General features: G+C 42.0%; 1 protein-coding gene across 14 annotated transcripts in view; it reads left to right on the top strand.

Moving 5' to 3' along the window:
- TSPAN4 (tetraspanin 4) overlaps nucleotides 1–6,963 on the top strand; it is a 645,425-nt gene extending 638,462 nt beyond the window's left edge. For all 14 annotated transcript variants that reach the window (XM_039535294.1, XM_039535292.1, XM_039535300.1 and 11 more), the window contains 2 exons: nucleotides 3,417–3,500; nucleotides 6,640–6,963. In XM_039535294.1, the coding sequence (XP_039391228.1) occupies nucleotides 3,417–3,500; nucleotides 6,640–6,708 (153 nt within the window). In that variant the 3' untranslated portion in view covers nucleotides 6,709–6,963. The remainder of the gene's footprint in view (nucleotides 1–3,416; nucleotides 3,501–6,639) is intronic.
- The last annotated feature ends 5,231 nt before the right edge of the window (nucleotides 6,964–12,194 follow it).

Here is a 12,194-nt window from a genome sequence, read left to right as displayed (position 1 = left end):
GGTTTGGTTCTAATCAACACGTCTCCCAGCTCTACTGTACAGCCTCCAGTTACCTTTACAGAACACTTTGGATAAAAAAACAAACAGCTTTTCTTGTTCTTGAATATGGGGATGAGAGCCGGTGAGCAGGGCCAAACCCCTAGTCATTGCTGTAGATTAATACCTTTTCCCTTATACATATTGTGAAAGTAACACAGACTAGATGTTTAACAACTACACAGTCCATCAGCCAGGGCTGGGACTGGCACAAAGGAAGCAAACCAGCCACTTCAGTGTATGTGCATAAGGCCTTCGCACTCTCCTATTTGTAAGTCAGCTGCACATGCTAAATCCCTTTCTGTGCCACGTGAATGGCCATCTAGGGGGTTGGTGGAGAGCACACCATGCAGTGGTTGAGGAGGCTAAAGGCAATGCAGGCATCAGGGAAATGTTTTCATAGGAGGCACTTGCTGTGGAGAATTCAGGCAGAGTTCATGAGCTCCACTGGTCAAGCACCTCCTCTTGAAAAGTCAGCCCTGATAATAAACAATTTCATCAGCTGCAGCCCTCTTCTTGGGGTGGAGTTTTCAAAAACACTTCATGCAATGGGGGTTGTGCTCCTAAGTAACTTTCAATGAGACTTACGATCACCAGTTACTTAGGCAATATTGAAAACCCCACCCCGGCATGACTCTCAGGAGCCTGCAATCATGCTCCTGGCTGTCCACAAATTCCTGGAGGGGTTGCTTATCGGGCTAAGGAGGTAAGGGAGATTCATGACCATTTATGTGAGCTTGGTGGGTGGGTGCCAGTATTCTGAAGCTCCCCATGTAATTTATGTCATGCTGCATAGCAAGAGGAGCTGTGACCATTCATGAGGAGCAGGAAGAATAGATAGAAAGGTCCTTCCAAACCCTTCCCCAAACCAAAATGTTCAGCCTTAGGAAATATTCTAATGGCAGGGAAAAGGTCTATGAAGAATTAAATATTTGTGGCCTCAGACATTTACAAATTAATTGTCCAATTTTAAACGATAATGAGCCTGGAAAACAACTCATTTTTAATACAAGCTATTCCCAGCACCTTCTCAATAGTCACATAGAACTGTACTGCATGTTTGACCTCTTAAGGGATGGATACATCTTACTATGGTGCAGCTAGAGCTCTTAAAGGGCTGGGCCAGTAACATCAGAACATGGTCTTCACTGCAGAGGATGTGAGGGAGATTCCCAACCTGAGTCATTCATTTTAGGTGACAGATCTGAGGAACTGTCCCAGACTGAGGTGTCAGTAAAGGAAGTATGGGAACAAATTGATAAACTAAGTCACCAGCACCAGATGGTATTCACCCAAGAGTTCTGAAGTAGTTCAAATATGAAATTGCAGAAATAAATGCTGATTTAAGCAACAGGTTACATACCACATCTATATCAGATGACTGGAGGATAGCTAATGTAAAGCTGATTTTTAAAAAGGGCTCTAGAAGCAATCCTGGCAATTACAGGCTGGTAAGCCTAACGTCATTACCAGGCAAGCTGGTTGAAACTATACTAGAGAACAGAATTATCAGACACATAGATGAACACAATATGTTGGGGAAGAGTCAACGCAGCTTTTGTAAAGGGAAATCATTCCTCACCAATCTATTAGAATTCTTTGAGGGGGGTCAACAAGCTTGTGGACAAGGGTGATCTGGTTGATATAGTGCACTTGAACTTTCAGAAAGCCTTTGACAAAGTCCCACGTCAAAGGCTCGTAAGCAAAATAAGAAGTCATGAGATAAGAGGAAAGGGCCTCTTGTGGATCAGTAACTGGTTAAAAGATGGGAAACAAAGGCTAGGAATAAAATAATAAGATGGAAAATATAATGCACCTATATAAATCCATGGTATGACCATACCTTGAATATTGCATGCAGTTCTGGTCGCCCATCTAAAAAAAAATGGTTTATTAGAATTGAAAAAGAATGGTAATGAAAATGATTAATAGTATGGAACAACTTCCATTTGAGGAGAGATTTAAAAAATTGGGACTGTTCATCTTAGAAAAGAGACAACTAAGGGGGGACATGATAGAGTTCTATAAAACCATGAATTGTGTGGAGAAAGTGAACAGGGAAGTGTCATTTATGCCTTCACACAACACAAGAACCAATGAAATTAATAGGCAGCAGATTTTAAAATTAACATAAGGAAGGACTTCCCACAGCACATAGTCAACCTGTGGAACTCCTTGCTAGGGGGTTTTGTGCAAGCCAAAAGCATAACTTGGTTAAAAAAAGAGTTAGGTTCATGGAGGATAGGTCCATCAATGGCTGTAAGCCAAGATGGTCAGCGATTCAACGCCATCATCTTAAAGCTCTGTTTGCCAGAAGCTGGAACTGGACAATGAGATGGCTCACTTGATGACTACCCTGTTCTTTTTATTCCCTCTGAAGCATCTGGCATCTGTCACTGTCAGAATGGGCTAGATCAGGGGTCGGCAACCGGTGGCTCGCGGCTCGCCAGGGTAAGCACCCTGGCGGGCCGGCCCGGTTTGTTTATCTGCCGCGTCGGCAAGTTCGGCCAATCGCGGTTTCCACTGGCCGCGGTTCGCGGTCCCAGGCCAATGCGGGAGGCAGGAAGCCACGGCCAGAACATCCCTCGGCTCGCGCCGCTTCCTGCCTCCCGCATTGGCCTGGGACCGCGAACCGCGGCCAGTGGGAGCCGTGATCGGCCAAACTTGCCGACACGGCAGATAAACAAACCGGGCCGGCCCGCCAGGGTGCTTACCCTGGCGAGCCGCGAGCCACCGGTTGCCGACCCCTCGGCTAGATGGACCATTGGTCTGACCCAGTCTGGCCATTTGTATGTTATATTCTTAGGTGTGCCCCACGTCTAGTAATTAAACTAGGAAGAAAATAATTGAGGAACTTCTGTAATGCAAACCTAAGTTATGCAGAATGGTATAGGGTGAATACATATTGTAAAGCAGGAGGCACAACATAACAGCTCTTACTAGAGACTCGGATTAACTGTTTTCTTTATAATACGTTATTTCAACCTTTTCACATATTTCTGTGTTCCAGGAAAACAGTAAAATGTATTTCAAAATTACAAAATGCTGATATTTAGCTCTTACAGGGCAAAAAAGCATGCTAGAAACCAGCACCTGCTCACTTTTAGTACGGGACTTGTATCTTTTAGAGCAGCAGCACCTCATGCCTACTGCCCATCCCATATAGCCTTTTGGATGCACATCCTTCTGTGTCATTAAAAATCAATGTTACATTGGAAAGTCTCAAGCCAGGAAGTCATTGTGTTGGTTACAATGCTGAAATGACAATTCTAGCTACCCAGCAGCTCAGTTTGACCTGTCTCATTCCTATATGTGCCTTCACGTTTCCAGTGGACTAGAGGCTTATGCTTGTGTCTAATATAGTACTCTCTGTTTCCTAGCCGTGTTATGAGACAGTGAAAATATGGCTCCAGGAAAACCTGCTAGCAGTGGGGATCTTTGCCCTGTGCACAGCTTTGGTTCAGGTAGGCTCTTATTTCAATTTCTTATTGCCTGAGTGATTGCAGTTGGATTACAAATTATGGAAACAAACTGGTTTCTTCCCAGCCTGTTTTTAACAATTTCCAAAATATTCTATTAAATCTTCCTTGGATTTTTAATGTAATCAAAATATCAGAGGGAAACTGCAATAATCAAAACTACATGCAGCATATGTTACCATGAATATCTACACACACACAGTTTCCTTTTTTTAATGCCCTAAATGATTAGGATCTGATTTAGTTATTTACTTTTTGTCACTCAGCATGGCCAGCAAAACCAGACAGGTCAGTTTCATCCTCCGGTTCTCCTGCCTTAGCGTAAGAGTGGGTTTAGCTTGCAATACCAGCAAGGGAATGTTTTTATATTAAATTTTAACAAAGCACTTAAATGAAAGCCTCAATCCTGCATACACAATCATAGACCTAATTTTCTTTCTGTGAGTATTCCCATTAACTTCAATAGCATTATGCACATGAATAAAGTCAGGCATGTATATATTTCTTTACAGGCGCAGGGCCTATATTTGTACTTCAAGCATGGCTATGACCAGAAAGACGGCTAAATATTAACAGCATGCTAATGCCCTATGGTTACGTATGCCCATGCTGCAATCAGAGGGATGCCTGCAGCACATGGAGACATACCCAGTCTAGCTTTAATCCAGCTAACAGGAGTGCCAATAGCAGCACAGGCTTCAGAGTGAGCTGTCCAAGCCTGACCAGGACCATGGATACTTACTTTGGCTGGCTAGCCCAAGCTAAAATCAGTGCTGCTGTGGCTTCACTGCTTTTGGTAATCGCGCTATCTAGATTAAAGCTAGACTCTGACATACCTCTGACTGCAGCATAAACATACCCTTATTTTCTAGCACTGACTTTTGAATCTCATTCATACTCAGCTTACAAGTCGGAAGCATGGTTACTCTACACTAACTGTGCAGTAACTCTCAATTAAGATGTGGTTTTATGCTTTGCATGCCTCCAGCAATAGAGAGTCTGGAATCAGAACTGGCTCACGGTGTTGCTGATGATGCATTAGGCAGAACTGCATACATCTGACACTTCCATAGTCTTCTCCTGGCACGGCAGGTTATGGCCCCGCTTTGGCAAAGCACATATTTGAGCAGGGAACTATAATGATGAGAAACTTACTTTCTTCTCAAACAGAGGTGAGTGGAGATGCTTAGGGAGTGGATCTGTGCAGTGAAATAGTGTAGCAAACAGAGCTTGCACCTCCCTATTTGGTCTATAACCACACTTTAGAGGGTGGCTGTTGAGTACACTTGCCGCATTTAGGGAGTCTTTAAAAGACTCTTATGACACTGGTCATAAGATCGTATCATCCATCCCCAATAGACAGTGTTTATATGTAGAGCATTTAAAATCATATTGTATACATCTGACCAATTGTAATGACTTGTTTTCATTAGGAAAACAATTTTAGACAATTTTTGAAATGTTTACTGGAGGTTGTAGTGAAAATTATGAAATGCACAGAAAATACTTCAAGCCTCAAAAGCTTTTGCCAGGGTCTTCCCCCTTTTCTCCCCCCCTCCACACACCTGTTTGAACCTAATTATTGACTAAAGATCCAAAACCTATTGTGAGTTAATGAGACTCTCTCCATTGACTTCGTTGGGATTTGGATCAGGCCCTAATTGCTTGACAACTTTTTTGGCTAGCACTTTTGAAGTGCAAGGAAGTGCACTTGTGCAAGGAAGTCATACACAAGTAACCCCTTAAAAAACAACAACATGTACCTAGTGCAGTAGGAGAATCTTCTGAGTTGGTGCATGCTAGGGGCCTCAATAAACAAATGTGCAAATTAACCCGCCCTATTGGAGACTGCGACATGCAGGCATTCTCTGACACGCTGATTTGCTTTGAGTCAGGAAAAGGTCAGTGTTCTAATGAATAAAGCAGCTGCTTTAATAGCCAACAGAATTCCATTCCGTGGTATAAAAAGTCAGAGCAAAGTCTGGAAGTTAGAGATCAAGAGTCATTTATTTAACCTAAAAATGTCTGTGTCTGTGTTCAGATAAAACTACCAATACCATTGCTCAAAGTCTGTTTAAAAAATAATCCTTGTAGGGAATTGCCATTTAACCAGACTATCAATTGATTTTAAAGTGGCCAAAATAATCATTTCAAAGAATATATATATAAAGAACTGCTACATGATAAACATTCAACCCTGAGGAAGTGATTACAGCTGAGCTTTGGCAGAAATAGCAGCAGCTACACTTCCTTCTTTTATCCAAGTAGTTTACAAATGAGGGTAAGTATCATGATTGCTATTTTACATGTAGGAAAACTTAGGAAAAGAGATGAGCCCCCACATCCTCCGAGGTAACTAGGCACCTAATTCCCCTTGAAGTCAGTGGAAGTTAGGCACCTAAATACCTCTGAGGATACACACAGTAAGTCAATGGCAGAGCTGGGAATAGAAACCATTTCTCCTAATTCTCAATGTAGGGCCACAGCCTCTTGATTAATCTCAAGGCTTTGCTCAGGCCTATTGGGAGCAGGTGCACTGTTGATGGAGCCTGCTTATTTTTTTGCAGAGATTGGCCCTAATGATTGTCAGCACTCTTCCCTCCATGGATGTGTTCATGAGATCACATAGCTTTGGAAAATGGGAAGAACGGCACTATCCTTAAGTTTGAGACAAAAACATTGTCTCCCATCGTGATGGATACTGTGACAAATACAGATCCACGGCCGTCTGGGTGGGTCGCTACTGTAAAGTAAAATATCTTTCAGCAACTGACACCTCATTATTTCCTGGCAAATAAGGGCTGTTTTTATACTTGACACCAGAACTGAGAGCAGGGCCATTGTCTGTCCATGTCCTCCTGCTGGCACCCTTGAATGAGTGGTGTAGATGGGAGCAGAGGGGCACAGAGGAGTGAAGCAGAGCAGAACAGGATCCTGTGATCACAAAATTAAAGACTATATCATAAGACATATGCATATAGGGGCAAAGTCATGTTGCACAAGTAACCTTAATTCTTGCATTTCCTGACTTTTCAGTGTTTGACTTTGCACCCTCAATAAGGTGGATCTAACCCTTTTTTGTAATACTATGTCTGTCAATTTAATTTTTGTTTTGTTTCTTTAGATTCTTGGACTGACCTTCGCAATGACCATGTATTGCCAGGTAGTCAAGGCAGACACTTACTGTGCATAGAAACCATCTCAAGCCGCTATGTTTCTCCTCAAAAGGACATAGGAGAAAGCTCCTTCATGTTCATTCATCTGATCTTTTTTCTATGTAAGATAAACTGTGTATAATCCTATATCTCTGAAGATTTTGTAAATCACCCTAGTTTATTGAGGGAGGAAAAAAGGGATGGAAAAAAAAAAGCCAAGAGAAGATCAGTACTTGGATTGGCATAGGCAGGAGGAAGAAGCAGTGTCTTTAAAAAAAAAAAAAAAAAAAAAAGAATGCACCAACGTAACAGAAGAAAACAGTTTCCTTTGCATGGACTGAAGATGCTGCTTAAGAGGAGCTGGTCTGCAAACCAGTGCTAGCATAGTCTGCAGACACTGAAAAGAGCTCCAGGAATCCAGAACGGTTTCCTTCCAGAATATATCATGGGCTGATGTGTGTGTGGGGTAGAGGAGGACTGGAAAGTTAACTAGCCTTCCACATTGAAAAAAGAAGGCGTGGAATAGCTAATATTGCTGGAACTGTCATTTTACTACGATTTGTCTTTGTATGCAGCTAGTGTCACAGCAAGCCTCCAAACTGTCTCAAGCAGATTTTTGCAGCCAGGCGTGGGTCATCTTCAGAAGTGTTTTTAGTTTCATGTGCTCTGAAGTCAGGAGCTAATCAGGATCTGAGTAATGAGATCTGCCTGGTAAGGGAAAAAAGTCTTAATGGCTATTGTGTCACTTATTAATTTGCAGTGGTACAGAACCAATAAGGGTGTACGTGTATGATATATTCATAGACATTTACCATTCTGAAGGGAGGTAAAATAACCCTGCATCTCACCTCAGAAGATGGAAGCTTTCTACCCCATTTCACATTCCAAGTGAACAAATACTCAAAGGGAAATAATGGCGTATTATTTCTTGTAGGAGACACTATCACTATTACCTCTGGGGAAACAAGTAATTACTTTCAGCTGTATCTTCATTTCTGTAAACAACTTGTGAGTGGGCTTTTCTCTGTCACTCTCCTATGGTTTTATTTTTTCCATTCCTGTTTCAAGTCAGTCTACCAGCAACTATCACTCATTTCTGCACTTAAAGAGCTGTCAGCTGTTTCTTCATTGAATGTCATTAATTTTCCCTGGGATAATATCATCTGCAGATAGTATAGGGTTTGCCTTGTCAAAGAAACATGTGTTACACAGTCCTTAAGCCTTTAGCATTTCTAAGCAGGAAAACATCTCAACTACTTATTTACAACATCTAAGGAAAATGGTTCCCAGTGGGAACTGGAGTCAACTTTCAAGCTTTTTCCTCTCCCCTTGTGCAGGCTTGCTCAGTAGCAACACCTGGCCCTGCTGGAATTTGCAAAACAAGCATCAGTCACAACTCCTAAGTGCAGGAAAACAAATTCCGTGTGTGTTCCCCCAGTGTCATAATTGAAGAGAATGTGTGAATTGTGCTTTGAGGAAATTTTAATTGAATTGTAAGAAAACTTTTCATCCAGCAAATTTCTAAACAGTGGGTAGGCCCAATACAGCCTACAGTATTATGCAATGTAGACATACAGCCTTGAGTTACTGTGTCTGCTAGGCCAGGCTCCATCTTGACCCTGACAGCCAAGCCCTGGGCAGTATTTATCAGAGCAGTGGTTCCCAAACTTGTTCTGCCGCTTGTGCAGGGAAAGCCCCTGGCGGGCCGGGCTGGTTTGTTTACTTGCCGCATCCGCAGGTTCGGCTAATCGCGGCTCCTAGCTCCAGGCCAAAGGGAGCAGCTGGAAGCGGCAGCCAGTACGTCCCTCGGCCCGCGCCGCTTCCAGCAGCTCCCATTGGCCTGGAGCAGCGAACCGCAGCCATTGGGAGCCGTAATCTGCTGAACCTGCGGATGCGGCAGGTAAACAAACCGGCCTGGCCTGGGCCGCCAGGAGCTTTCCCTGCACAAGCGGCGGAACAAGTTTGGGAACCACCGTATTAGAGAAAAGTTGCTACAACTATGGTGATTTATAGATGTTCTGTACCACCCTTGCCCTTCTGCCATTACATAACAAGTGAGAAACTGATTTAAATGAACCCTCTATTTAACTCTGTCAGATCCTGAGGTGGTGGTATAAGTGATCAGTCTTGGCAATGTTTTCAGAGAGCTGTAACATCATGAACAGGGTTGCTGTGGTTGGAAGCAGTGGGCCTAGTGAGAAGAACCATCCCTACGGCCAAAAGAGGGGTGTGGAACCTGCCCAAAGCAACACCATGCTGCTCTGAGGTAAGGCTCTTCAGCAACCCTGAGCAGTGGCAATTGCAGTTGCTGGCTTTCTCCTCCTTGACTTCCAAAGCCAAGTGTATGTAGTTTGGTTTAGGCATGTTGATTCCAAGCTACTAAATAGCCAAAGTGGGTGAAGGAATATCATTTGTTGGCCCAATAGAAGATTTACCTCCGCCACCATCTCTCTCTAAAGAACACATGTATGCATCCTTGAGTTACTACAGCTGGAGCAGAGTATCCAGACTCTTAATGGCTTAGTGCAGGTTCTTGCTGTAGTGTGGTTCACACATGTGAGGAATGGACTTCCTTACCACCGTTCTAGTGGGCACTGACATCTAGCAACATTAATGGGAGTTTCACAAATGCAGAAAACAAGATGATGAAGCCTTGAAGTCAAGCACCACTAAAGAGCTCCTGGGTATGTATCACAAATCAGGTTTTTGTGTGCCGTTACCTGGCACGATGCAGAAAATCTTCCACATGTGAGCAGGACTGAGGCTAATTCTGTTCTTAAAGAACAGTTTTTGTTTAGTGTGTTCTTCTATTCCTGCCTCCCTCTCCCACCTACTCCAAAGTTGAATTGTACAATTAGCATAAGTTCTTGCCCTGGCTCATTAGAACAGTTGTAGTCCCAGGCATTCCTGCTGACAGCTCTGGGTTCCATCTCTGAGGAGCAGAATAATGGAGTGAGGAATGCATTACCAAGACACTGATTTAAAAATGATAAGTGGGAGTGCTACAAATAGACTTGTCTGTCATTAAAAATTATCATGCAGGCAGTAGTCCTACTGGCTCAGCTGAAAACAATGCACCATCCTGTGGCAGAACTGGATTGGAGGCTCTACAAAATGGTCTCAAGGGTAGGGAGTACAACCCGTTCCACATGTGAATCCCCTAGTTCACATGCAGAGCTCAGTGGAGACTGCAAGATTTTGGCCAAGTCCATTGAAGGAATGCAGGGAGAAAAGGTAAAATGACTGAAGGCTAGAACACTCCTTCTGATTGTGCTGAAATCATTTGCCACGGTTTGTACTGCTTTACAATTATGTAAATTGCCTCTCTGTTTTTTAGCTTCCTAGGAGATAAGGTGTGAGCATCTCTTTCTAAACCAAAGTAACTGGGGGTGTGTAAAGCCAGAAAGGCATTAACAGCAATGCAACAAGACTTTGTTATTTGTCTAATCTGGGTCTCCAGCACGGTGCCAGTGCAGATATTAGTGAACTCAAGACTGCATTCTATGTTATTGACTCTTTTCACATAGGCCACCAGACAGATGGTACAAAGCTTACAGACACTACCAACACAATCTGACGTCAAACCATTGCCCCATATTACAATCCACTTAAGCACCTCCAATTTTTTTTAAATGAGATATTCTGAGTAAGAGAACTGATTGGGTGGTGTATCTGTAACAACCACCACACCTTGTAAGAGACATTTCCTTAGTTCACATTTAACTTTAGACTGGTTCATTATCATCATCACATAGTACACCTGGCACATGTTAAAAGGCTCTATGTCGCCGGAGCAGCACAGAGGTCATTCCAATTGCTCTCCTAAATCAGTGTTTTTATGACTTAAGGGCTGGGTTGTTGTTTTTTTTTTAATAAAAAAGGACTTGTAAAACAGGACCAAAACCAGGGAACCCAGAGTTAAGGTTTAGACTATGTCCCTAATTAAAAGAGTCAGGCCCTTTTTTGATTGCTTTCACTGTACAAGGCCCAAATTTGGTCCTATTGAAGTTAGTGGGGCCAGGATTTGTCTTTAAGTCTCTGTCTGCCATACTTTTAACTTTGCTGTCCTGTAGCATAACTATTAAATATATTTATAATAAGGGTTTATTTTCCGGTAGCTGTCCATAGCAGCCATCTTTTATTAACTCTACACCCTGTAGCACAGACTCAATAAAATTCACTCCAGTTTCTGCTCTATATCTACCTGCCAAAAAACCCTGGACATGGGATTTCTTGATTCCCTTTGGACTTAGTAGTAATGAATAGTGAACTGCAATGATGTTGTATAAAAATATTAATCTGGCATCAGTAAATATGATTGCTACACAAAAGCCTCTAAAAAACAAATTAAAGATTGCGCAATTGAATATCTCTGGGGTTGTGACACCCTCCCCCCCCAAAACCCTTCCAACATTGCTAAATGTGACAATGGTCCCAGCTTGATGGGAGTGGGCTACCAGCATGAGGCATACCTGATACCCTCACAGCCATTCTATAAACATAGCGTGAGAGAAAGTGGGGACATGGCTGATCTTTAAACTAGTACTTTAGTTCACAAGGGGGGGGGGGGGATATTCATGAATTTTATACACTGTATATTAGATTGTTCACAGTAATGTTATCGCCATGGAAAATTCTGTTTGGAGTTGCATTGTGAGTTCAATTTGAATATCATCTGTACAATATCTCATTGGACAGTTATTGGTTACTTGGATTTTGTCATTGCAACAGAAGGAATGATACAGTTTTGTGCACCATATAGAGGACAACAAAATTTAAAATATACATTTTATTTTTTAAAAGTTATTAAATATTCTTTAAAGTTTACAGCTGAATGTCTTGTGTTCTTTATAATGTACATACCTATGCTATAATATATACAGTGTGTATATGCTTACAGACGTGTATATATGCACTAGAAACTGCATAGCCTGCTTCCATTTTCTCATCTCCCATAGCCTGCCTTTAATTTTAATCTATTTTATCATATCTATTGTTTGCATAAGCAGATTGCCAATTCTACCAGGAAAGTGAAGGCCAATTTTCTTTGGTTAGGAGCAGATTATTTTACAGATTTCACAAGCCAGTATCCCTTTAAAAAGATGACAGTGGGGATTCATGTCAGTGTACTTGTTTAATCATGGATACACAAATCGTTTTATTCTGCTTGATTTTTAAATTTAGCTGAACATGATTGGGATAATATATTTCGAAACAAAAGGGATTCTCCTTTTCTTTTTTTTGAGACAGCAGGAGGCTGTCAATAATGTTTGGCTATATGTTAAAATGAAACATAGGAATTGCCATGGCAAATCAAAAGAGAGGTCTATCTAATTGGGTATCCTGCCTGAGCCCATATCTACACTATGAATGTTTTACCAGTATAAGAATACTGGTATACTATACCGATAAAGCACTCCTAGCAAGAACAACAATGCTTTTAATTTTTATTCCAACTGCAAAACAAGCTATACCAGGAAAAGCAGAATTTTGGCATGTCAATCATATATCACACCTCTTCACC

This window comes from Mauremys reevesii, linkage group 4 (assembly GCF_016161935.1).
Source record: "Mauremys reevesii isolate NIE-2019 linkage group 4, ASM1616193v1, whole genome shotgun sequence".
In the NCBI taxonomy this organism is placed as follows: Eukaryota; Metazoa; Chordata; order Testudines; family Geoemydidae; genus Mauremys; species Mauremys reevesii.
This window is presented reverse-complemented; position numbering and strand designations above follow the sequence as displayed.